The 21,978-nt window shown below is 56.6% G+C and overlaps 1 protein-coding gene across 3 annotated transcripts in view; it reads left to right on the top strand.

Moving 5' to 3' along the window:
* The window catches only part of TESC (tescalcin), a 45,215-nt gene extending 23,488 nt beyond the window's left edge, over window positions 1-21,727 (top strand). The window contains exons 3-9 of one of the 3 annotated variants that reach the window (XR_012066262.1): window positions 8,072-8,152; window positions 13,654-13,793; window positions 15,176-15,237; window positions 15,336-15,443; window positions 18,174-18,258; window positions 19,116-19,163; window positions 21,473-21,559. Coding sequence is in view for 2 of the 3 variants with exons in the window: in XM_006204788.4 (XP_006204850.1) it covers window positions 8,072-8,152; window positions 13,654-13,793; window positions 15,176-15,237; window positions 15,336-15,443; window positions 19,116-19,163; window positions 21,473-21,550 (517 nt within the window). In the remaining variant the exon portion in view is untranslated. Of the gene's footprint in view, window positions 1-8,071; window positions 8,153-13,653; window positions 13,794-15,175; window positions 15,238-15,335; window positions 15,444-18,173; window positions 18,259-19,115; window positions 19,164-21,472 lie in introns of all 3 variants that reach the window. The other 2 variants (XM_072953096.1, XM_006204788.4) reach the window with 2 other exon arrangements.
* Window positions 21,728-21,978: the final 251 nt, after the last annotated feature.

Raw genomic sequence — 21,978 nt, 5'->3', positions numbered from 1 at the left:
GGCATCAGCAGGATTCCCACCCCCAGGGCCTGTCTTGCGTCCCACAGCAGAGCCTCCCGTTTACCCAGTGAGGGGTTAGCCGGGCTTAGGAGCCTACACGGGAGCCCAGCCCCCCTCTGCTGGGTGCTCACGTGTGCCAGGCTGGGCTGGACGCGCACCTGTGTGGTCCCAAGGGTCTCGGGGGCTCTCATCACCCCACTGTCCAGATGAAGAGGCTGAGGCCACGGCGGTCAAGGTCCCATCGCAGGGCTAGCTTTTGGAGTAGCTGGAGCCCTGAATCCCCACGATCATCTCCCTTTTTGCCCAGTTAAGCCAGTTTTTAACCCAGTTGCTTTGCTTTTCATCTGTCAAGTAGCTAAATATTTATTTTTTTAAAATTAAATTTTATTTTTTTAAATGGAAGTACTGGGAATTGAACCTAGGACCTCATGCATGCTAAGCACACCTTCTACCCTGAGCTATACCCTCCCCCCTACCTTTTTTTTAAAATTTTATTTGAAGAAATACTCACCACAGTGAAAGAGTTGAGGCCCTGCCTAGATCATGAGGCTGTTTTGCTGTCAGTATTTAATGCCTTCCAGGAGTTAACCAGACCTCCCTGTAAAATCTCAGCTGGGAAGAGGTATGCTCACTTACAAAGAAAATCCCAGTCACTTGTAAAACTGCCCAGGAAATGAGGGTGTGAGCAGCTCCAGGGCTCTCCCACCTGCTCAGGCGAGAGTGTGAAGTCAGAGGTGAGAAGGGGAGCCCTGAGAAGTCAGCTTGGTGTGGAAGGGCGCCCAGGTGTCCCCCGGAGCAGGGAGACGCTTTCTCAATGGTTTTAGATTTACTAGCGGGGACTCACATAAAAAAAATTTGAGAGAGACTTCCCAAGATGGTTAATACTTGACTCAGTCCTTGCTTTACAAAAGTAGGCATTAAGCGGCCTTCCATGGAGGGTTATAGTGCCAAGGTCACAGAATTAGAAGGGAGGCTCCCTCTGCTCCTCGTGGTGACTTCTGTTCAGGTGGATCTGTGTGTGTGTGTGTGTGTTTGTGTGTGACAGAGGTAATTGGCATACAAGCAAGTTCATTATCTACGGTGACAAAGCAAAGAAACGGGGCAGAGAGGGGGATCCCCTGGGAGCACTGTGAGAAGGTTGACCTTGGGATAGGTGGTCAGTCGATGAAGGCTTCTCGGAGGTGGCCACGCTGGGGCTGAGAGCCGGATAGGGAGGAGGAGCCCGTGTGCAGAGGGAAGCGGGCAGGGTGCTCCGGGCAGAGGTGGGACCCAGCTCCGTCAGCCTGAGTGGTGAGAGGACGGAGGAGCTGGGGGCAGATTACAGAGGTCCGTCTTGGCTGAAGCAAGGACTCCTCCCTGACTCGAAATACCACCTGGATGTTAACTCCCAAATTTATATCTCCGGCCAGGACATCTCCTCTGAACTTGGCTCACGTAGCCACTGCCCGTCCACTTGATGTCCCAAGGTCATCTCACGCTTAACATGTCCTGAGTTGACCTTCTCATCCTCCCAGACGTCCCTCCCCCGGACGATCCAGCAGCCTCCCCTGGACCTCCTCCTCCTGTTCTCACCGCCTCTCCCTAAGTACAGACCCACAGTGATGCACGGGGAGCCTACGAAAATGGCTCTTCCCTGCTCCATGCTCCATCTCACCAGGTAAAATGAAGTCACAGCCGCCTGGTCCATGCATGTCCTGCACATCCCTGTGCAGTGGGTCTCACCACCCCTCCAACCTCCTGATTGTCTTCCTTTCACTCCTTCTGTTCCAGCCACGTGGACGTTCTTGCTGTTCCAGCCTCAGGGCTGTAGCATGGGCCATTCCTTCTTTCTAGAATGCTTTTCCCTGGGGTAGGGTTTCCACTGGCACTAGGTCATTCTTGTTGGGGCGGGGCTGGGGGGCGTCATCTATATTGTAGGATGCTGAGCACCGCCCCTGACCTCTACCCACTAGCCTCCAGTGGCACCTTTTCCTAATGTGACAACCAAAAATGTCTGCAGGCGTCACCAAGCGTCCCCTGGGATTGAGAACTTGCCTCCTTCAGGTCTGTGCTCGTGTCTCACCGTGAGGCCTTCCCTGACCATCCCACTGAGACTTTCACTGGCTCCCTGCGTCTCCTCCATCCCCAGGCTGCTCGGTTTGTCTTCAGAGTGCTTCTCTCTGCCTGAGATACCCTGTTTTCTGTCTGTATTGTTTCCCCAGCTAGAACCCCAGGAGGCATCGTGTCTGTCCCATGGCTGCTGAAGCCAGCACCCGAACAGTGCCAGGGACGTGGGAGGTGCTGGAATGCAGGTCACTGTCCCTGTGATGAGGACATGACAGGTGTTGGGAGGCTGGCTGGGCCCAGGCATGGAGAAAGTGTGTGCTGGGGAGGAATGGCTTTGCTGGTTGGTGCTGCCCCAGCTTTTGAAAGAGCCATCTGCCTCGGGGCCGGGGGACCAGGGCTGTCCTGCCAGAATCTTTTGTGCAAAGGCATATGGCTGGGAGAACCGCCTGATGGGTGCTATAGGGAATCCTTGGAGCTTCTCAGACACGAACTTGCACGGGAATGCGGGGGATGCAGGTTCTGATTCAGCGGGTTTGGGCCAGCCAAGGCTCTGCATCTTTCACAGGCGTCCGCGTGGTGCCGGTGCTGCTTGTCCGGGCTGCACTGTGAGTGGCTCGGCACTGCCTGGGAAGACGCGTGCTGAATGAGACGTGCTCCCTCCTTCGCCAGCCCCTAGAGGGGAGACCCCCCCCCCCCCCCCCCCCGTTTCCCCGCTGTTTAAACATCACAAACTAAACCCTAAGTGCAGGGAGGGAGTTGGGAAGCGCAGGGCAAGCAGCCTGCGGAGGGGAGAGCCCAGCGGCCTTTCTTGATGTGCGAAGCCCTGGACCAGCAGAGAGCAGGCAGGCCCGAGTTCCAGGCTGAGAAGCCTCCCCAGCTCGGAGGCCGGTAAGCCCTGGCAGTGGTTGGGGGCAGCCCGAGTCCCAAACCAGCAGAGAGACTTTGCAGTTGAGCCGAGCCTCAAAGCCTCCGGAAACCAACCCACACCACAAGGCAGGAGGAAGCGCCCGGTCCACCCTCATTCGTGGTTTTCAGTCATTCCTTCCGTTGTGGGCTGGACGCTTGTCTTGCCCACGTTCAGGGTTCCGGATGGGGCGTCTCAGGGCTGGGTGCAAGCAGATGCCCCAAGAAGCTCTCTCTTGTTCTCTTTAAAGTAAAAACGAACAGCCCAAAGGAAGTAACAAGTGTGAGGAAGTGCACAGGGTGGTAGAGCCGGATTCAAAGCTCCTCTGCTAGCTGTGTGTCTGTGGCTTAGTCCCTTCCCCTCTCTGGGCCTCATTTTCTTGCCTATAAAATGGGAGTCATTGACATCGTCCCTCATTGGGTGTGGGGGTGATTAAACGGGACTGAGTGCATGAGAGCACTCAGCCTGGCTTGGGAAACTCGAGGGGGAAAGTTTAAAACCCAGAGAAGGGGGAGAGTATAGCTCAGTGGTAGAGCACGTGCTTAGCATGCACAAGGTCCTGGATTCAATCCCCAGTACCTCTATTGAAATAAATAACTAAATAAAAAACCTAATCACCCCCTTCCCGATTAAAAAAAAAAGTAAATTAAAAAACCCCCATAGCAGGTGGACCCCTCTAGGGCCCTGGTGGGCAAACCCCTCCCCACTGGTCACTGAGGCAGCATCACTGGACCACTGGGTGCCGAGCATCAGCCCCACCCCCAGCCCTGAGCTCAGAGTGAGGCAGAGCCGTTCCCACGGGTGGTGGGGGAGAGGCCTTCGGCTGAGCTGGTTTGACCAGCCCCATGGGCACCTGGGGCAGGTGGGGAGGAAGGAAAATGAGACTGAAACCGGCCTTTGTAGGACTATTGAAGTAGAACCTGCATTTTTACCACAATTCCTGGGATCCACATGCAAGTTCATGTTTGAGAAGGGCCAAGAATTCTCTACACCACCCATCAACCGCGTGCCTTCGCACAAAAGATTCTGGCAGGTAAGCCGTGGTCCCCAGGCAAGTGCCTTAAACTGTGGTTAGCCTTTCCAGCCTCTGGTCTCAAGACCTGCACTCAACTAGTTGAAAAGGGAGGTTGGCAAATACCTGGGAACTGCTCCCACAGGACCAGATAGCCAGGCAGAGCTCTTGGGAGAAGCTGCTCCCGGCTGGAGCTTCCATGTGCCACGTACATCCGGGGCATCGCTCTTAGCAGTAAGTTTCCTCATCTTTCAGGTATGCTCCTACCTTGTAGGATAGTAGTGTAAAGCTCTCAGAACAGTACCTGGCACCTTGGGAGTACGTAGAAGGTTAGCTGCTACTGTCATCATCATCATTTCAAAATGAAGAGCTCACTGTGTGTCAGGCAGTACTCTAAGTACTTTACATGCATTACTCATTTAGTCATCTCATTAACCCCATGGTGCTACCCAGATATTCCCCGGTCCCCATTTTATGGATGAGAAATCCAGCCTCTGCAGCATGCAGTGTCTCACCTAAGGCCACGTGCCTGGTCAGGGGTGGAGCCCGGACTGGCCCCCAGGTGTGCTTGACTTCACATCCCCTTTGATATTGGAGATGCTGGGTCTGGACCCAATTCACAGATTTGGAAACTGAGGCTTGGAGAGTCAGTGAGGTGCTTGTGCTGAGGGAGAGAGGAGATTTGAGTGTGGTTCTAGCAGCTGCTTATGGAGAAAGGGGGCTGGGCTTCAGAGACACCTGCACAGACCTGCCAGGGGCTGTGAGGTCAGGGCCCTGGGACGGTATCCCCACCTGGATTCCGTCTGCCTCAGCTCCTCTGCTGTCAGTGGGAGGTCAGACCTCTTTTAAGCTGTTAATTATCTTCTCCAGACACACAGTCAGGCTCTTTGAGGTCCTTCTCCCTCTGTCCTCCTGGGCCATTGCTGTCTGCTCTCTTTCTCTTTCCCATGTCAGCCCAGGGTCCCTCTGTCCCTTTGTGGGGACTCCTGGTGCCTGGTGGGGGGGATGCTGCTGGCGGGTCCCTTCACGCCTTCACACACATAGGGGTGGGATTTCCCCCAGGCCCCCAGAACCTGCAGTTTCCCTGTGTTTGGCCTCTGTCCTTCCTGGGGAATTAACCAGACCCACTTCCCTGCTGTGTCCCTGAACGTGATCCTTCCAGCAGCCCTGGGGGACAGCTCCTCTGAGAGCCCCTTCCAGCGCTTAGCAAGGCAGAGCCGGCTTGTGATGCTCTGCAAGGACCTGCAGATGGAGAGCTCCTGGGGGCGGTGGAAGGTGTGGACACCTGGGGAAGGAGCCAGCCTGGCGCAGGCCAGGTGCCCTGCCCGCCCCCACAGTCCCTTCTGCTCCGCTGTTTGTTCCGCACACGGCGTGTTGAGCACCTGTGCTGCCCCGGCCATGCAAGGCCCTGAGGATGCGGTGCTGCGGGAATGAGAGTGCCATCCCCATGGCCTGGGGTGCCCGAAAGCCTCTGTCCGTGGAGCCCTCACTCCTCTCTGGGCCCCGTGCTGAGCGCGTTCCAGACTTCCTCGCACGCAAGCACATGACAGCCTTGTGAGGCTCCTGTTTGCAGAAGAGCACATGGGGGCTCAGAGAGGCTAAGTCACTTGTCTCAGGTGGCAGAGCTGGTAGAACCCAGGTGTGATTCCAGAGGTGTGCCCACTTCACAGATGAGGAGACGGAGGCTCAGGAAGGGTTAAACAGTAGCCAAGACTGCCGAACAGTGAAAGCCACAGAGGGCTTGGGGTCTCGTGCTGACGCCCACGTAGCAGCTGGTTGCATCCTTTCCGTTCTCCCAAGCTCCCCACGGCCCCTTTGACCTGACCTGTTCCCATTCTGGGGGCTCTGTATTTTCCATCTGTTTCCGCCTGCGGTTGCTTCCCACTGATGAGGAGGGAGGGAGGATGGGGTCCGTGCTCACGCAGTGTGGCCTGTGCCGTGCCAGCGAGACGATCTTTCACAGACGGAAACACCCGGGACCCCAAACCCAGCTCAAGAGCGGAACTTTCTCAGCCCCAAGAGCCCCCTCCTGCTCCCGCCTAGTCACCATCCCCGGAGATAGTTGACCATTAACTGGACTTTGAACTGCAAGATTCGTGTCCTACACTTTGTTCTTTATATCATTGGAGCCGTAGAGCAGTGTTCTCTGCTTTTTTCGGTTTTTAAAAATATTTGGGGAGCATTTTAAAACAGCTCTATTGAGAGATAATTCACATGTAGTACAATGTACCCTTTTAAAGTCTGCAGTCAATTTTAGAACATTTTCATCAGCCCCAAAAGAACCCCTGTGCTGACTGAGTCCACTGTCCCCCTGCCCCAGGCATCCACCAGTCTGCTCTCTGTCTCTGTGGATGTAAATGGAATCTTACCATACGTGGCCTTTTGTGTCTGGTGTCTTTTGCTGACTACTGCATCCTTTTTTACGGCCAAATAATATTCCATTGGTGCAGGCCAGGTGCTTGAGTGTGTTGCCTCCTTCAGAACTGAGCCCTCGGGAATCTAAAGTGTTGGTGTCCACTGACACTGGCTCCTGGGTTTGGCCAGTTGCTGAAAGCAAGCCAGGCTGGGAGCACTGGGGAGAGGGGCGGGCAGTCACACCGAGATGGAGAAAACACAGGGGGCAGGTGGGAACGGAGCCCTGGGACTCGGTCCTGCTTTTCCTCTCTGAGCCTCAGCCTCCCCGTCTGTAAGGGGGGGCAGGACAGGGCCAGCTGTGAGCTCACAGAGCCTTCCAGCTCAGCCGGCGCCTAATTCTCCGCATGTGGCACTTCCTCCTTCCCGGCATGGGTTGGTTCTCGTTTTGAGTTCTGAATCTGAGGATCCCTGAGCATTCTTGTTTTAAATAGCTAAAATCCTCCCACCTCCCCACCCCCGCTCTGGGTCTGCTTCCTTGTTCTTGGGGATTACCGCTGGTGCCCGAGGGCCTTTCCAAGGCCCCTGCCCATTGAAGTCCACAGAGCAGAAGACAAAGTAAGCAGGAAGCAGATTCTGAGAACAAAGAAGGGTCTCCTGCGGGCAGGTCAGGTCGCCTGCAAACCCGCAGCCTCCAGGACCCAGCGACACCTGTGGCCGGCAACAGGGCGGGTAGGGTTTGAAATTCACCCTCTCAGGCAAACATCTCTTTTTTTTAACAGCTTTACTGAAACATAGTTCACATACCTTACACTCACCCACTAAATGTGCAATGCAATGGCTTCTGGTGTGTTTATATAGAGTTATGCATCCATCGCCGTGATCAGTTTCACAGCATTTTCATCATCCCCCAAAGAATTTAGCCACCATTCTCCATCGCTCCCAACCCCCAGCCTCTGGCAACCAGTTATCTCCTTTCAGTCTCTGTGAATTTACTTATCTCAAACATTTCATATAAATGAAATCATACATTATGCGGCTTTTTGTGTCTGGCTTCTTTCACTTAGCATCGTGTCCCCAAGGTCTGCTCGTGTTGTAGCATGCGTCCATAGTTCATTTCTTTTTACAGCTAAATAATATTCCATCGTATGAGTAGATCATGTTTATCCAGTTACCTGTTGGTAGACACTTGAGATGGTTGTACTTTATGGCTGTTAGGAGGAATCCTGCTCTGAACATTCACGGACAAGTTTTTATGTGGATGGATGTTTCCATTTCTCTGGGGTATATACCCAGGTATATACCTGGGAGTGGAGTTGCTGGGTCACATGGTAACTCCACGTTTCACCCGTTGAGGACCTGCCAGACTGCCTTCCAGGTCTCCAAGCCAGCATCCTGCTGCTCCAATTCCAGGAGGGCCAATGTGGGGCTTCCCTACCTGGGGTCTGCGACGGGCTTTGGGGGACCTCTGACTCCTTGGAATGGGGTGCTGATCTTGTGTTGCTGTGTCTTCCTGGGTGGGGTGGGTGGATGTCCAGGACCTTTATCAGATTCACAAAGACCCTCCCTGCTCCCACCAGCCTGAAGTTCAGACAAGGAGGCAGATCAACGCAGAACACTCCAGTCTTCTCTCTCAACTCTGTTCTTGTGGGACCTGCTCAGGATAAAAATCACAGTTGATAAGCGATGAACACGCCCTCTGACATCACTTTCTTTTCTCATTTTTTTCCCCGGTGCCTCTCCTCCTTGGAACAAAGCAAGGAGAACTTCAACAACGTTCCTGACCTGGAGCTCAACCCGATCCGATCCAAAATCGTCCGTGCCTTCTTCGACAACAGGTGGGCCCTTCTGGCACCGCTGATGGTGGGTGGCTTTGTTCTCTGCGGGGGCATTTTGCCTTGGTAAGTTCTAGCATTAATTGTGTGCTCAGAACAGCCCCTTAAGCTGACGCAGAGAAGAGGGGGCTGGGTTGGGTAGGAGCTACAAGCACAGGTCTGAGGTCTGGCAGGCCTGGACTCGTAGCTGGGTGACTTGAAACAGCTCACTCAGTCCCTCTAGGCCTCTGTATTAGTTAGCTATAGCTGTGTAACAAATCACCCCCCAAACTTAGCAGTTTAAAACAATGCATGTTTATTAGCTCACTATTTCTATGCATCAGGGATCTGGGTTCTTGGTCTCAGGGTGGGTCAGCTGGGGCTGCAGTCACTTGAAGGCTCCACTGGGGGAGGCTTTGCCTCCGAGCTCACTCACATGGCTGGAGGCGTCTCATGGACTGGTCCCTAGGGCTACCACTTGTGGCAGCTGGCTTCCCCCAGTTAGATGTTCCAGTGAGAGAGAGGGAGAGAGATCGGGCATCTGGGATGGAAGACACCATCTTTTGATAACTTAATCTTGCAAGTAACCTATGCTATATTCTCTTCATCAGAAGTGAGTCACTAGGTCACCCCACACTTGGAGGGGGCACTGTACAGGTGCATGCATACCAGGAGGCAGGGGTCACTGGGGGCTTCTTGGAGGCTGTTCAGTTCCCTCATATACAGAATGGAGGTAATGATAGCACCTGACTCGCATGGTCGCTCTGAGGCTGCGCTGAGACGGTGCTTGTTGAAGATCTGGGGTAGCTGTCATTGGGCTCATCACTCTGGCTTATAGATGGAGAAACTGAGGCAGAGAAGGCAGCACCATGGACAGGGTCCCAGAGCTGAGGCGGAGACCAGAGTTTATGGCCCCAGACGTCCCCGTGTGGTCGGAGTTGAAAGACTCACGTGACTGGATGGAGATCATGTGTCTGAGGCTTGGTTGAGAGGTAGAAGGTGGGCACACCCTCCCCAGGCTGCAGCAGCCTGTGGACAAATACACCAGGGCCCCAGGCCTGACACCCTGTGTCTGCAGAGATCACTAAGAAACAGAGAGCACTGGCAGAAAGAGGAAAGAGGTAGGAGGGGATAGGGCCTGCTGAGGCCATGTAATGGGTAGGGACTTCCCGGAGAGGTTTCAAGTTGTGTGAGCCTGAATTGCCCAGCTCTGGTTCTGCCACAGCTGTGGGGCCCCAGGCAAGACTCTGAGCCTCATCTGTTCATGGGGTAGGGTTAGGGGTTCCTCAGGCTGCCCCAGAAAATGCAGAGGCCTTCCTCCAGGGCCCACAGGACGAGCCCTGAGGAAAGAGTGCCCGAGAGTCAACTAGGCAAAGCAGAGAGAGAACAGAACTGCATGTGCAAAGGCCCTGTGGCACAGAGTATAGGACTGTGAGTGGCAGAGAGGAGGCCTGGCTGCAGCACAGAGAGGTGTCGGGTGGACAGGACTGCATTGTGCAGCTCTTAAATCAGCAAGAGGGGTCTTGACTTCAACCTCGGAGCAGCAGTGGGGTGCTGATGGGCTTTAAGATGGGTGCAGAGCATGAACCTGGTTTGCATCTTACAGATGGGGACGGAAGCCAGGGTCCGCCAGGCTGGAGCCAGGGCTCCTGAGTGGAGGGTTGCGGTGGGCAGCTTTGAGACACCTGGGAGGGGATAACAGGACCGAAGTAGGTCGGGTCTAGGGGTGGGGGTAAGAGAGTCTGTACCAGAGGAATCTTTACAGCAAATTGTAACATTTGCCAAAGGGGGAATCTTTGAAGTCACACAGTCAGTGACAGATCAGTGATGGGATCCAGTGCCCCTCTCTCCTTTTTCATCCTGGTTCTGCCTTCGGAATCTCAGAGGGAGGCCTGGAGGGCAGGAGGCAGAGCAGAAGGGGGAGGGGCTAAGAGGTAGCAGAGCTGGGAGGTGCCTGGGTGGGTGAGAACCTCGCTGTCTGGGTTGGAGGCCTCCCAGGAAGACCGTGAAGAGTGACCAGAGCCTCGTGGGCACCTGATGTGAGAAGGGGGTATATGTGCATGCATGTGTGTTTGTGTGTTCGTGTGCCGGCTTATATGTGTCTACGAGGCTTGTTTCCAAAACACTGGATGCACACTTGGCCAGGTGTGACGTTGGCGGAGACCCAGCCTTCTATGGGTGGGGCTGGAGGGACTGGCGTTTCCCAGGGTTCTGGGCGTGGAGAGGATGCCGGCCCTGGAGGTACTGGGGAACCCCGCTTCCCCCAGCCTGTGGAGCCCACCTGGGGCCAAGGGCCTGGCAGGCCTGGTCCTCCCGTCCTCACTGCCACCCTAGGAGGGAGCTTGGTCAGACTGGAGAGGGGCACGGGGGGAGCCTCTAGTCTCCTAACTGGGGGGCAGGTTTCACAGGTGCACACGTTGGTCCAAACGTGAGATCTGTACCTTTCACTATATGTAATTATTTCTTAAAACAAATCTGCCCTCGGTGGTCACCTGTGGGAGCCGGCAACAGATCCAGGAGTTGTGTTTTTAGCTCTTAGGGTGGAATTCAGGTGTGGCCATGAGTGCAGCCTCTGCCGAGGGATCGGGGTGTGGGCAGGACCGGAGCTGAAACCTGAGTCCACAGTCCGCAGTCAAGGGCAGGAGAGACCCCTCTACTTGGAGCCTCTGAAGTTAGGACAGAGCTGCTGAGGGCAGGTGCAGGCACAGAGCCCTCTGAGGAATGGGGGAAGAGGCCTCAGTCGATCAGGATGTTGAGTGTCCAGAAGGTGGATGTTGAAACAAGCCCCCAGGCCCCTGAGGAGGGGAGGGGGAAGGGGTGGTGTGGGCTGGGCTGGGCGGCTGAGACCAGACTTCTCAGGCCTGGGAGACCAGGTGGGGACTTGGAGGGTCCCTCCGAGAGCTGGAGGAGCTTCCAAAGGGCATCGAGCAGGGGAGCCACAGAGTCTGATGTCCATTTTGCAAAGCTCAGGAGTGAAACTGGTGACTGACTGGATGTGATGGGGAGGGAGCGAGAGCCTCCTGGTCTGCAGCACGGACAGTTTGCGAGGCACCTGCTGTGGGGAGTTGCCATCAGAAGGTGATGCGGGAGGGCAGAGGGCATGGCCTCCCCCCGTGGGTCCTGGGGTCTCAGCCTTGGGCAGCTGCTTAGAGACACGGTGAGGAGAAAGGGAGGCGCCAGGTGAGTCAGGCAGCCCAGAAGTCACCAAGGAGGGGCGGGTTAAGGAACGGCTTCCCGTCCAGACCCAGAACAGCTCAGAGCGCTCGCACCCTCCACATCTCGCCCTGTAAGTGCTGACAAGGAGGGGAGGGAGGGGCTGGAGATGAGATCTTCCTTTCAAGAAATAGCAGTATCTGCCTTGCTTCCTAAGACGATTTGGGGACCGGACAGTGATCGGAAAAGCCAAAAAGGCCAGTCCTAGAGGGCAGTTTGGGTGGGGTCCGCCCCACCTCCAAGAGCTCTGTTCCTTACTGGGTCATGGAGTTAAGGAAGCAAAAACACTGCTGTAAATCAATGCTCTCGTGCTGGGCTGCAGATTTGGATGTAGCCCCCATTCTTCCATCCGCCAACCTTGGCCTTGGGTGCCCTGTTTTGGAAATAGAGTGGAGAGCAGGTAGGTCTGGCTCCAGGTGCTATGTCTGGGTTTCCTCGGCCTCTGCACTCTCGTTGCCTTTAAAGCCCATGATGTGGGCCCGTGTGGACCGCTCCCCCCACCAGGGACACTAGGAGGGGAAGGGACCCCTCGCCCCTGAATTGGATCCTGACGCTGAAGCAGCCTGGTCTCGACTTGCCCTGAAAAGGACACAGACGTGGCCTCCCTGCCCCTAGACCTGTCACGTGTCCCCTCTGAGCTCATCTTCATCCCTCTCACTACAGTCTGAGCTCCTTGAGAAGGACGTGCAACCCAGCAGCAAAAAGTACCTCAGAGGAGTCTGGAAAATCCCAGGGCTATTTTTACTCCCTGTAAGTTTGGTCTGTGCCCCTAACAGCAAGAACTCAGATTATTGAACGTCTGTCCGGAGGAGCAGTGGGAAACCTTTGTAAGACAGAAGCTTTCAGGGAAGATGGAGAAAAATGTTCAAAGTCTAGGCTTCCTCAGTCCAGGGACGATCTCGCCTCATCTCTCTGATTTGTTTCACAACCCGCCTTCCCCGTTCCAGGCTTGGGAGCCACCTCTTTCTGGAAAATCAGATTGGGAGCAGTGAGATTTCTAAACTGTGAAGTGTGCTGCACACTTCAGGGGCGGTATTCGAAAGGGAGAAGGTGGACCCCTTTCGAGAGACCCGCGAATGTGTGGTCCTGACCCCAGGTGGGACCCAGGTGCATTTGAGAAGCACTAGCACTTGACTGTGAGTCACCCCGGGCCAGCCCGGGGCTATCTTTGTGCGAGGATGCACAGTGAGGACAGGGGGAGCCCTCAGCGGGTCAGCCCGCTGGCAACCTGGCCCTGCAGGAGTCGGTCAGTGAAGGGGGTTCGGCAGCGATGGGTCAGGAGCCCATGTTTGGTGGGAGTCGTCTCCAGGTTGTTTTCTCAAAACTCTTCTCCGCCAGGACCTGTGCCCGATGGCCTCTTGATGCACTCACACACTGGCTGAGTCCCCCCCGTGTGCTAGGCATGGGGCAGACCCAGCTTGGGGGGCGCTGCCCCTTCAGAAAAGCACCTGCATATGGACAACCTCAGACCTGCCCTGACCTATTAGAAAACCTGCAGCCACAGGTGAACTTGGCTCTCTGGTAGGAAACAGATGATCTCAGAGCTGCCTGCAACTGATCACTGTGCTGGAGTTTCAGACAGCCGAGAGAGAGCAGGAATTGGCAAACTTTTTCTCTAAAAGGCCAGAGAGTAAATATTTTAGGCTTTGTGGGCCGCATGGTCTCCGTCACAACTGCTCAACTCTGTCTTCCTAGCTTGAACACAGCCACATATGTAAATGAATGGGCCTGGCTGTGTGCCAATAAAACTTTATTTATGGAGGCTGAAATTTGAATTTCATGTAGATTCCACTTGCCATGAGGTACGATTCTTTTTTTTTTTTAATTCTTTTCAAACATTTTTTTCAACTGTATAAAAACATAAAAACCTTTCTTAGCTCATGGGCCATACGTGGCAGGTGGGATTTGGCCCCCCAGCTGCAGGCTGCTGGCCCCTGATCTAAAGGAGAGTCTAGAGGTGTACCTTGGTGAATTACTGCCTCGGTGTCCCGTGTGTGAGGGCCGGCTCTGTGCATTGAAGCACACCTGGGCAGCCCTCCTTCCCAGCTTCCCAGTAGCTGTTGACTGTGTACCCCCGTCGCAGCCCCCCAGCCAATGAGTTCTTGGGAGAGGGCAGCGCGGGGCCAGACTAAACCCTCTGGGGGCCCCGGTTTTCCCCTGAATAGGTTGCTGGGAAACAGAATCCAAGGCTGGGACAGCCATTGTAGGTGGTGCATGTGCCCGGAAGGGCTGGGTTCTCGAGAGCTGTTGGCAGCGAAAGGACAAGAGTCCGTTCTTGATGCATCTCTGACACCCCCTCGTTGTTCCCGCAGGAACCTGCGCAAGGGGTCCAGCGGCCTGGCCGATGAGATCAACTTCGAGGACTTCCTGACCATTATGTCCTACTTCCGGCCCATCGACATCGCCATGGACGAGGAGCAGGTGCAGCTCTGCCGGAAAGAGAAGCTGCGATGTGGGTGTCCTGGGTCCCCTCCCCAGGGCACACTTGACCCAGCAGCTGGTGGTTTTTTGGGACTAGAAGGGGTGTGTGGGTGATGGGAAAAGAGCCATCAGTCCTGGTCCCAACACTAAGCAGCCGGGTGACCTTGGACCTGGTGGTGGGGATGAGAGCTGTGGACACGGGTGGTTCTGAGGCTGGATGAGATCACCCAGGCAGTAAGGGATGCTGGAGAAGTTCCTTTCTCCGCCTCCCTGGCCCATCCCCCGCCACCATACACAGCTTCACTGGGTGGCCTCCATGGGGACCGTCTGTCCCAGAGGAGCCTCCGCTGGCCCTGGGCTTCTGAGCAAGTTTAGTCATGGACCAGAGTGGCCTGCATCCCACCTCCCCCTGCCCCGCCGCCGTGCACTTTCCCATGACTCCTTCACCCGTCCCAAGGCGGCCATGTCTGCAGGGAATGTAAACACAGGGCTGGGCTATACTTAGCTCGGGTTGTGTAGTGAGCTGTTGGGGGCAGGGGGGTGGTGCCTGGTGTCTACCCAGCTTCCAGATTGTTCCAAGGGACAGGTCAGGGGTCATTCATGGGGGCTGTGGAATGGGACAGACTCCGGTTCAAATCTCTGCCCCTCCCTTAATGGGGAGGCTGTGGGCAGATGCCTTACCTCCTGTGAGCTGGGCTCAGGGCAGCCCTGGGCTCACGGGGTCGTGTGAGGATGAAGGGAGATGTTCGCACAGTGCAGGGCTGGATAAATGCCAGGGCCAAGGACCTTGTGAGCTGGAGGCTCCTGGAGGCTCAGCCGGGGGTGGAGAGGTCACCTCCCCGTCACCTCGTAGCTCTGTTGGGCTGCGGGATGCTGAGCAATGTCAGTAGAGGAACCATGTGATGTCACTAAGCGTGAAATAACCAGAGGAGGCGCCAGTGCCTCTCGTGCCATCAGGGGCCGGCCCAGATCAGCCATGGGCCAGGTTGTAGGCAGCGAGGTCCACGACCTGCCACGGGCCTGTGGTGACAGCCGGCCTCTTGGGTCTGTAGGGAATGACACTTTGAAATAACACTGATACGGCTTCATGTTATGAGACTGTCACGTCATCTGCACTCACAGTGTCCCGGGCTCCAGCCTCGCTCACCTTGCAGCACCATGCGGTAGACATGTCGTTACCCCATCTTACAGATGGGGACACCGAGGCTCAGAGAAGTTAGGTCGCTTGCCCAAGGTCACCTCTGAAGAAGTGGTCAGTCTGGCCACGTGGCTCCTGCCCTCGGCCCCTATGGTTTTGGCACTGAGGTTGCATTATGAGGGTCTTTTGCTCAGTTGGAGGTGGGGGAAGGTTGGGGGGCGGGGGATCCAGGGCTCCCCTCAACCTCACCTGACTCAGCCCCTCTTCCACCCCAGTTCTGTTCCACATGTACGACTCGGACAGCGACGGCCGCATCACCCTGGAAGAGTACCGAAATGTAAAGTGTGCTCCCGCGCCCGCCAGGGCCCCGGCGCCTCCCCACCCTGCGGCCTGGACGGAGGCCCGAGGTCACAGTCTCTCTGCCCCGCCCGGCAGGTGGTGGAGGAGCTGCTCTCGGGAAACCCCCACATCGAGAAGGAGTCAGCGCGCTCCATCGCCGACGGGGCCATGATGGAGGCAGCCAGCGTCTGCGTGGGCCAGATGGTGAGGGCTCCCGGGGCCGCGACCCCCAGATCCCCACCTCCCCCTGCTGACCCGGCCTGCCCTGGGTGCCCTGGTTACAGTCTGTGTTTCTGGAAGGCCCTGGAGGGCAGAGACCAACAGGCCTGGCACAAAGCAGTGCTCAGAGGCCTCTCACTGTTTTCCTGTTCCCCCAGGAGACCCACTGGAGGTCCCACCCCCAGAGGGCCGTGCCAGGCAGGGGCGGCTGGGCTTTGGGGGCCGTAGACCCAGCTGTGTAACCTGCCCAGGCCCATGGGTAGCCCCTGGCATAGCTCCAGGCCGGGTGGGTGGACAGCAGGGTCTCCCTCTCATGGATTTGTCTAGTAATGAGGGGCTTTGTGGCCTGGAGGGCAGGCTTAGCAGGGAGCTCCCTGATCTGGGGTCCAGTGAGGAGCTGGGAGCCGTGGGGTGTGGATGAACCAGAGGGCAGGGCTCGGCCATCGGGACTTGTGCCTTGAGGAGGATGGGAGGCCCAGCTGGGCCCCAGAGGAGAGGAGAGGATCTGGCCGAGACAGGAGGAGGGAGGCACTTTTGAGGCTGCCACTGTGGCCCAGGTGGGGGCCTGCACTCGAGCCGTGATGGGGGTGGAAGGTAGGCAGGACCGTGTGAGCATGAGCTGGACCACTGCTGTACACATCTGAGGCTTGTCACGGTCCCACGGGTGTAGAAGTGGCCGGGTGGTTTCTCAGAGCCGTGCTGTCAGGCCTGGGGTGAAGTCAAGTGATTGAGCGTGGGCGTCTCCCCCTGGCACTGTTGACATGTGAGGCCGTCCTGGGGGCGTTGGGGTGTTGAGCAGTGTTCCTGGCCTCTGTCCTCTAGATGCCAGTCACACACACCTTCTAGTGACAACCAGAAATGTCTCCAGAGATGGCCTAATGTCCCTGATGGTGGAGGGGGGGCAGAGTCACCCCCAGGACAGAGCCGTTGAAGCAGAGGGTGCGGTAACGAATGGCCAGGGAAGGGGTATAACGCGATTTGTATGAGCTCAGATGGTGCTATTGTCGGGTGGGGGCCCTGGGAGGTACCGCCCCAGCAGGCTCCAGGCAGCCAGGCACCCCCCAACACTCCCACCCTGTCGGGCGACCACAGAGCATGTGCAGACACCATGCTGGGAGCCTCACGTGCATCCTTCATAGAGTTGTAGCCTTGTTTTACTGGTGGGAAGCCCAAGGCTCAGGGACTTAAAGAATTTTCTGGAGTTCGGGGGCAGTGACCTTGGCTGCATTCAGTGGACTCTTGTAGGGCCCAGTGCAGCCCAGCTAGCCCCTGACACGGGGCTCTGAGCCCCTAGGGGCCAGGCAGGCAACCGGTGACCATCTCTATGGACTTTGTCCCCTGATGTTTCGGGTGACCCCCTCAGGCATCCCCTTCGCGCTTCTATGTCTTTTCTGTGGCTGTGGGGTTGCCCCAGCCCTGGGTGAGGGGGTGTTCTCGTGCTGGAACCTGCTGATTGTGCCCAGCCCTGTCATCAGGAGACAGCAGGCCCCTGTGGGCAGGGGCTGCGGCCACTTTATTGGCCTGTATTTTACCTGTGGGCTTCAGGGGCTCCGGGGAGACTTCGGCTTTGGTGAAACCACCCCACTCAGCAAATTAACTGCCGCAGAAAGGGCCGGTGACATGGGCGGCGGGGAGCTCAGGGATCCCTGCCGGGTTGCCCGAGCCAGACTCCCATTTGATTAAATTGCAGTTTTTTTCTTTGAATTGCTCCCTGTCCCACTCCAGTGTCAAGTGGCGACAGTTTTCTTAATTTGCTGTAGTAAAATGGTTGGCAGCTGGTGGCCGCTGAGCTGCATAAAATCTGCACAACCTCAGAAGCAGAGGCATTTCAAGAGCTCGTGCCGGCGTCCTGGGTGTGTGACCCGCTCACTATGTGTGCCTCTGTTTACGTACGGAGCCTCTGTGTGCTCTTAAAACATGTCACCTTGGCCAGATGGACACGGACGAGCTGTGTGCGGGCAGAGATGCAGAGCGAGGGGTGGCCACGGCTGTTCGGTACTGTCCGGCCTCGGAGGACACTTAGCCTTCTGCTGCCGACGCCCTCGGAAGACGCACAATTCATCACCACACGTTAATGGACTTGATGGACTTGTAGGCTACTGACTGGGGCAGTGATCTCTTTCCAGCGCCTTCTCTGGAAACCCTTCTTGTGGCTTGAGGGTGGGACAGCTTTGCTGAGGTTTTGGCCTGGGGAGCTTCCCCTCTGCCCAGCCCTTCTGTCCGCCATACTTCTACTGGGTGCCCACCCTCGGGCCAGGGGGTTCTTGTCTGTAATTAGCTCTCCTCGGCCGCCCTGGGAACTGGGGGCTGCCGGCAGACAGGGGGCAGCCACTTCCATCTCTGCCCGTGGGCAGGAAGAGTGGGGAGCCCTAAGGACAGGGCTGGCCCAGGCCTTCCAAGAATTGGTGTTTTTCACAAAATTAAGCAGCATATCCAAAATGGGATTCAGAACAGAACAGCTCTGGGGGCCGCTGTGAGGTTTGCATCGGTTGATGTTAGTAGTAACATTTGTAAAGCGCACGTAGCAAACGCTCGGCGGGTGCCTGCCGATGCTCCCTCACATGCATGTGGGAGCGGGTTTCAGAGGTGCAGAAACAACGGCATCTGTCACTGCCTTTCTGCCATCAGCCCTCATCCTTCTCCCTAAAGAGAACTGCCCTCCGTCGGGCTTTTCCTGACATATACCAACGTGTACATGTGTGTCTTTGAGTTTAGGTTCATATGAAATGGAATTGAACTGCTGCGGCTTCCGCTGCCCCACGCTGACCCCTCACATCCACCTCGCAGGTGGTGGCGTCTGGTTAGTAGTGTAGGGAAGAATCTGCAGACGCGTTTCCACTCCTCATTTGTTTCTTTCCACTGTATACGTGTCCTGGGGCCTTTCCGTATCGGCACACCTAGATCGACCCATTCTTCGTGGTGTGTGGGAATCCACAGCCCAGATGACCATGATTTATTTGGCTGGGCTTGTATCGATGGACAGTGGGGTGTCAGCTCGGGTTTCTCTGTCATAAAGGGCGTGCAGGCAGGGGTGAGGGTTTTGGGGACTTAGTCGTGAGAGTCACAGCATGAGGAGCAGGAGCCCCACTTACCTCATGCGTCCCTGTGTGTGCAGAGACTGGCACCACCAGGGACTCGGCAGGTGAGAGGCTCTGGGGCGAGACATTATCAGGGCGAGCACACAGGCCAAACCTTTATTCCCTTGGCCCTCTCCCCAGTGGTCTGGAACGCAGATTAGCCTAGAGCTGGTCTTGGTAAGACTGGTTTGATGAGACAGGACCAAGGAATGGTAGGAGGTGTCTGTTGGTGGCTGTGCTTCTGGGAAGTGGCTGGAGGTGGCGGTGCTGGGAGGAGGGACCTGCCTCTGTGCCCATCCCCCTTCCTTTTCCACCCTCCTCCACCCTGTCCTCCCCGAGGGGCATGGGTGGGGCCCTGCTGAGCCCAAAAAGCCCTCCATCCCACCAACAAGCCAGGGCAGGGGACGTTGGAGTTCAGGGTGACTGGCCTCAAGCTGGAGGTGAACAGTGCAGAACGTTTTCCGTGTTCTCGTAATTTTGCTAACCAGCCCCAACCATCTGTACTGGGGAGGGGGGAGGTCGGGGGAGGGATGGAGTCTCTGGGCAGAAGCCACTCACAGCCTCTGTGCTCTGTCCCCAGGAACCTGATCAGGTGTATGAGGGGATCACCTTCGATGACTTCCTGAAGGTGGGTACCCGGCGGTGGGGGTTGGCATGTGGGCTGCACTGCGGGTGTGAGGGGGACCCTGCTGGTCAGGAGATGGGCATCTCCGTGGAAAGAGGTCAAGCCTGGGTGTGGCCTTTAAAACAATTTAGACTGGTTTTAATAATTTCCATTGAAAGTGATGATAGTCACAGACAGTCAAAATAACTTAGCAAGTACAAAAGGGCTTACCAGGACAACTCCACCTGTCTCCTCTGTGTCCCTGGTCCCCCTTCTCAGAAGCATCCCTGTTGACGGTTGGAACCGGGGTTCTGGAGTGTTCTATGCCTATAAGAGACTAGCTCTTTTCAGAAGCACACACTGGTGCTGACTGCATGCGGTTCTGCCCCTGCAGTGCCCTTAACTGGGGCTGGTAGACAGTGCTGTCTGCCCAGCTGCCCCCCACCCCCACCCCGGCTAGTGCATGTTCCGCCTTCGCCCAGCCTTCACTGCTACAGACATGCCTCCCCGCAGGGAACTGGGGCCTCTCGCTGCCCTGAAAGGCAGGTCCCCGTGGCAGGAAGTGGAGCCCCCATGCCCTGCCCACGCTTCGGCACAGAGCGTCCCAACAGCAGAGTCCCCTAGCCCTTTCCAGGAGGTGAGGAAGATGGGAAGTCATGGGAACGACACCCAGGGGCTCCTGGTCCAGCTGCCAACCCCCACCTCCCCAGTGGCCCTGGGGGAAACAGGCCTGTGTCCGGGGCAAGGCCGGGGACTCAGGTGGCCCCAGCCCCAGGGAGCCATGGTGCAGCTCCACTGGGCACTCCCCCGAAGTCTGCACCACCACCATGGCCAGTCATAGCAAGAGGAAGGGGGCAGGCGCACAGGCCCAGGCCCGAGGGGAAGACTGGAGGGACTGCTGGGCCGGGGGTGGGCAGGATCCCTCCTCCCTCAGATGCACCCCACCCCAGGGCTGGGCGGGGCGGGCAGAGCAGGCGAAGCCAGAATTGACATTTGTGCCGCAGGTCATCTTGGCTTGTGTCAAGGGCTGCTCTCCGGGAATGTGATACACGCTAGCAGGAACCAGAATGAGGAGTCAGGAGGCCAGGGAGGCCAGGGAGGCCAGGGAGGCGGGGTTGCTGCTGTAAGCCGGAAGACAGGATGAGTTCCTTTTTTGGCCCAAGAAACCAAGCTTCCTCCCCAGGAGGCTGGCCCCCGCCCCTGGCCATGCCTCTAGTGCTCCCAAGTCCGTGACCTTGGAGGCTTTTCCTGACTAGCTGGCCCCTCCCATTCTCTGCACTCCACTGTCACCCTCTTGCCACCTGGCACTTGGCAGAAACCCGCCCAGCCATCCAGGTATCTTTTTCTGGGAATGTCTTGTCCACCTAACAGGGAAAGCACTGGGGGACCTGGGACCCTGGGCATGTGACAGTGGCAAGAAATGTGCTAAGTCCTCCCTGTGGCTTGGGTGGCCAGAGGGCTCTGCTTTTCCCTGGCCTTGTGGCTGTCCCTGGAGATGTTGAGGGTGATAGCTTGAGAGCCTGAAGTTGCTACATAAGCGGGGAGACAGTGACAAGTCACCACCCTCTACATCCCTCTGCTCCTCTTCTCATCCTTCCCGCCATCTCTCCACCCGTGGTCCTCCTGGGCTCTGAGCAGCCGAGGAGCAGGCGAGCACAGTCCTAGGCGCGCTAGGGCTTCGTGGTGTGGCGGGCAGGGTCTGGGAGCCTGAATGCCCAGGGCCCTGGCCAGGATGGGCCATGATGGCAGTGCTAGTACCAGGTATGTGGCGACGGGCGTGGTCTTTGGTAGAAATTCCCTTCTCTGGGCCTGAGCTTGTCCGTCTAGAACACAGTGACCTCCTGCCCCGTCCCTAGGAGGTTCTAAAGACCTATATAGGTTGTCACCTTTTAATTAATGCTGATGGCTTAGTGAAACCTGACAACCGCACAGCCCCTGATAGTTCAGAGACTGCTTCTGTGGGTGACTCCACTGGAGCCCCCACAACATCCTGTGCGTGGGCGGCAGGGGTGGTGGTCTCGACATTTTACTGGTGCAAAGGAGGTTGAGGAATCTGCATGAAAATCACAGAGCCTGACGTGGTGGGTGGGATTCAAAGACTTCAGCTAAGAGCTTGGATTCAGTACTTAATAATAACTTGCCGTGACAATCCAGAAAGAATCCAAATGTCAGAGCCCAATTAACCAACAAAAAGGCAGATAGAAGTTTCTCTTCCACACATTGCTCACAGTCTTGAAACACAGTGCTCCACTGTCACCCGTGGGAGCATCTCAGTCGGTGACAGAAGAGGGTGGGGGAGGGGACGGCCGCCCACGCTGCTCTGTCCCTTCCAGATCTGGCAGGGGATAGACATCGAGACCAAGATGCACGTCCGCTTCCTTAACATGGAAACCATCGCCCTGTGCCACTGAGCGCCCCGCCCCATGGAGAACCCGCACGGGGACCGGGGCTGTGGGGCTCGCGGGGCCCCTCTGCTCCAGCTCTTGTAAATAGTCAACACTCCTCACTCCTCGTTTTCTCACAGGGTACGGTATGTGGGACTTTGCTGTTTTTATCTCTAATAAAAAAGAAAAGGGTTTGTTACAGAATGTGGCTCCTGTCTGTTCCTCACGTCTGTGCACGAGGCCTGGCCCTCTGGGGGCCCGAGGCTGACGAGGAGCAAGCAGTGGCTGGTTGGTTTTCAAAGGCTGATTTGAAAGGGGATTTTTTCCCCCCTTCCTTTCTGGTTTATTTTGGGTGAAACGTTTGCTGTTTTTCCTGCGTAAGTGCTGGGAATTTATCTGCCTTCTCAACCCTAGGTAGTAAATTAGAAAGAGCCGCTCCTCGCCCTGTGGGGGCC

The sequence above is a fragment of the Vicugna pacos genome, chromosome 32 (genome assembly GCF_048564905.1).
Source record: "Vicugna pacos chromosome 32, VicPac4, whole genome shotgun sequence".
Classification (NCBI taxonomy): domain Eukaryota; kingdom Metazoa; phylum Chordata; class Mammalia; order Artiodactyla; family Camelidae; genus Vicugna; species Vicugna pacos.
This window is presented reverse-complemented; position numbering and strand designations above follow the sequence as displayed.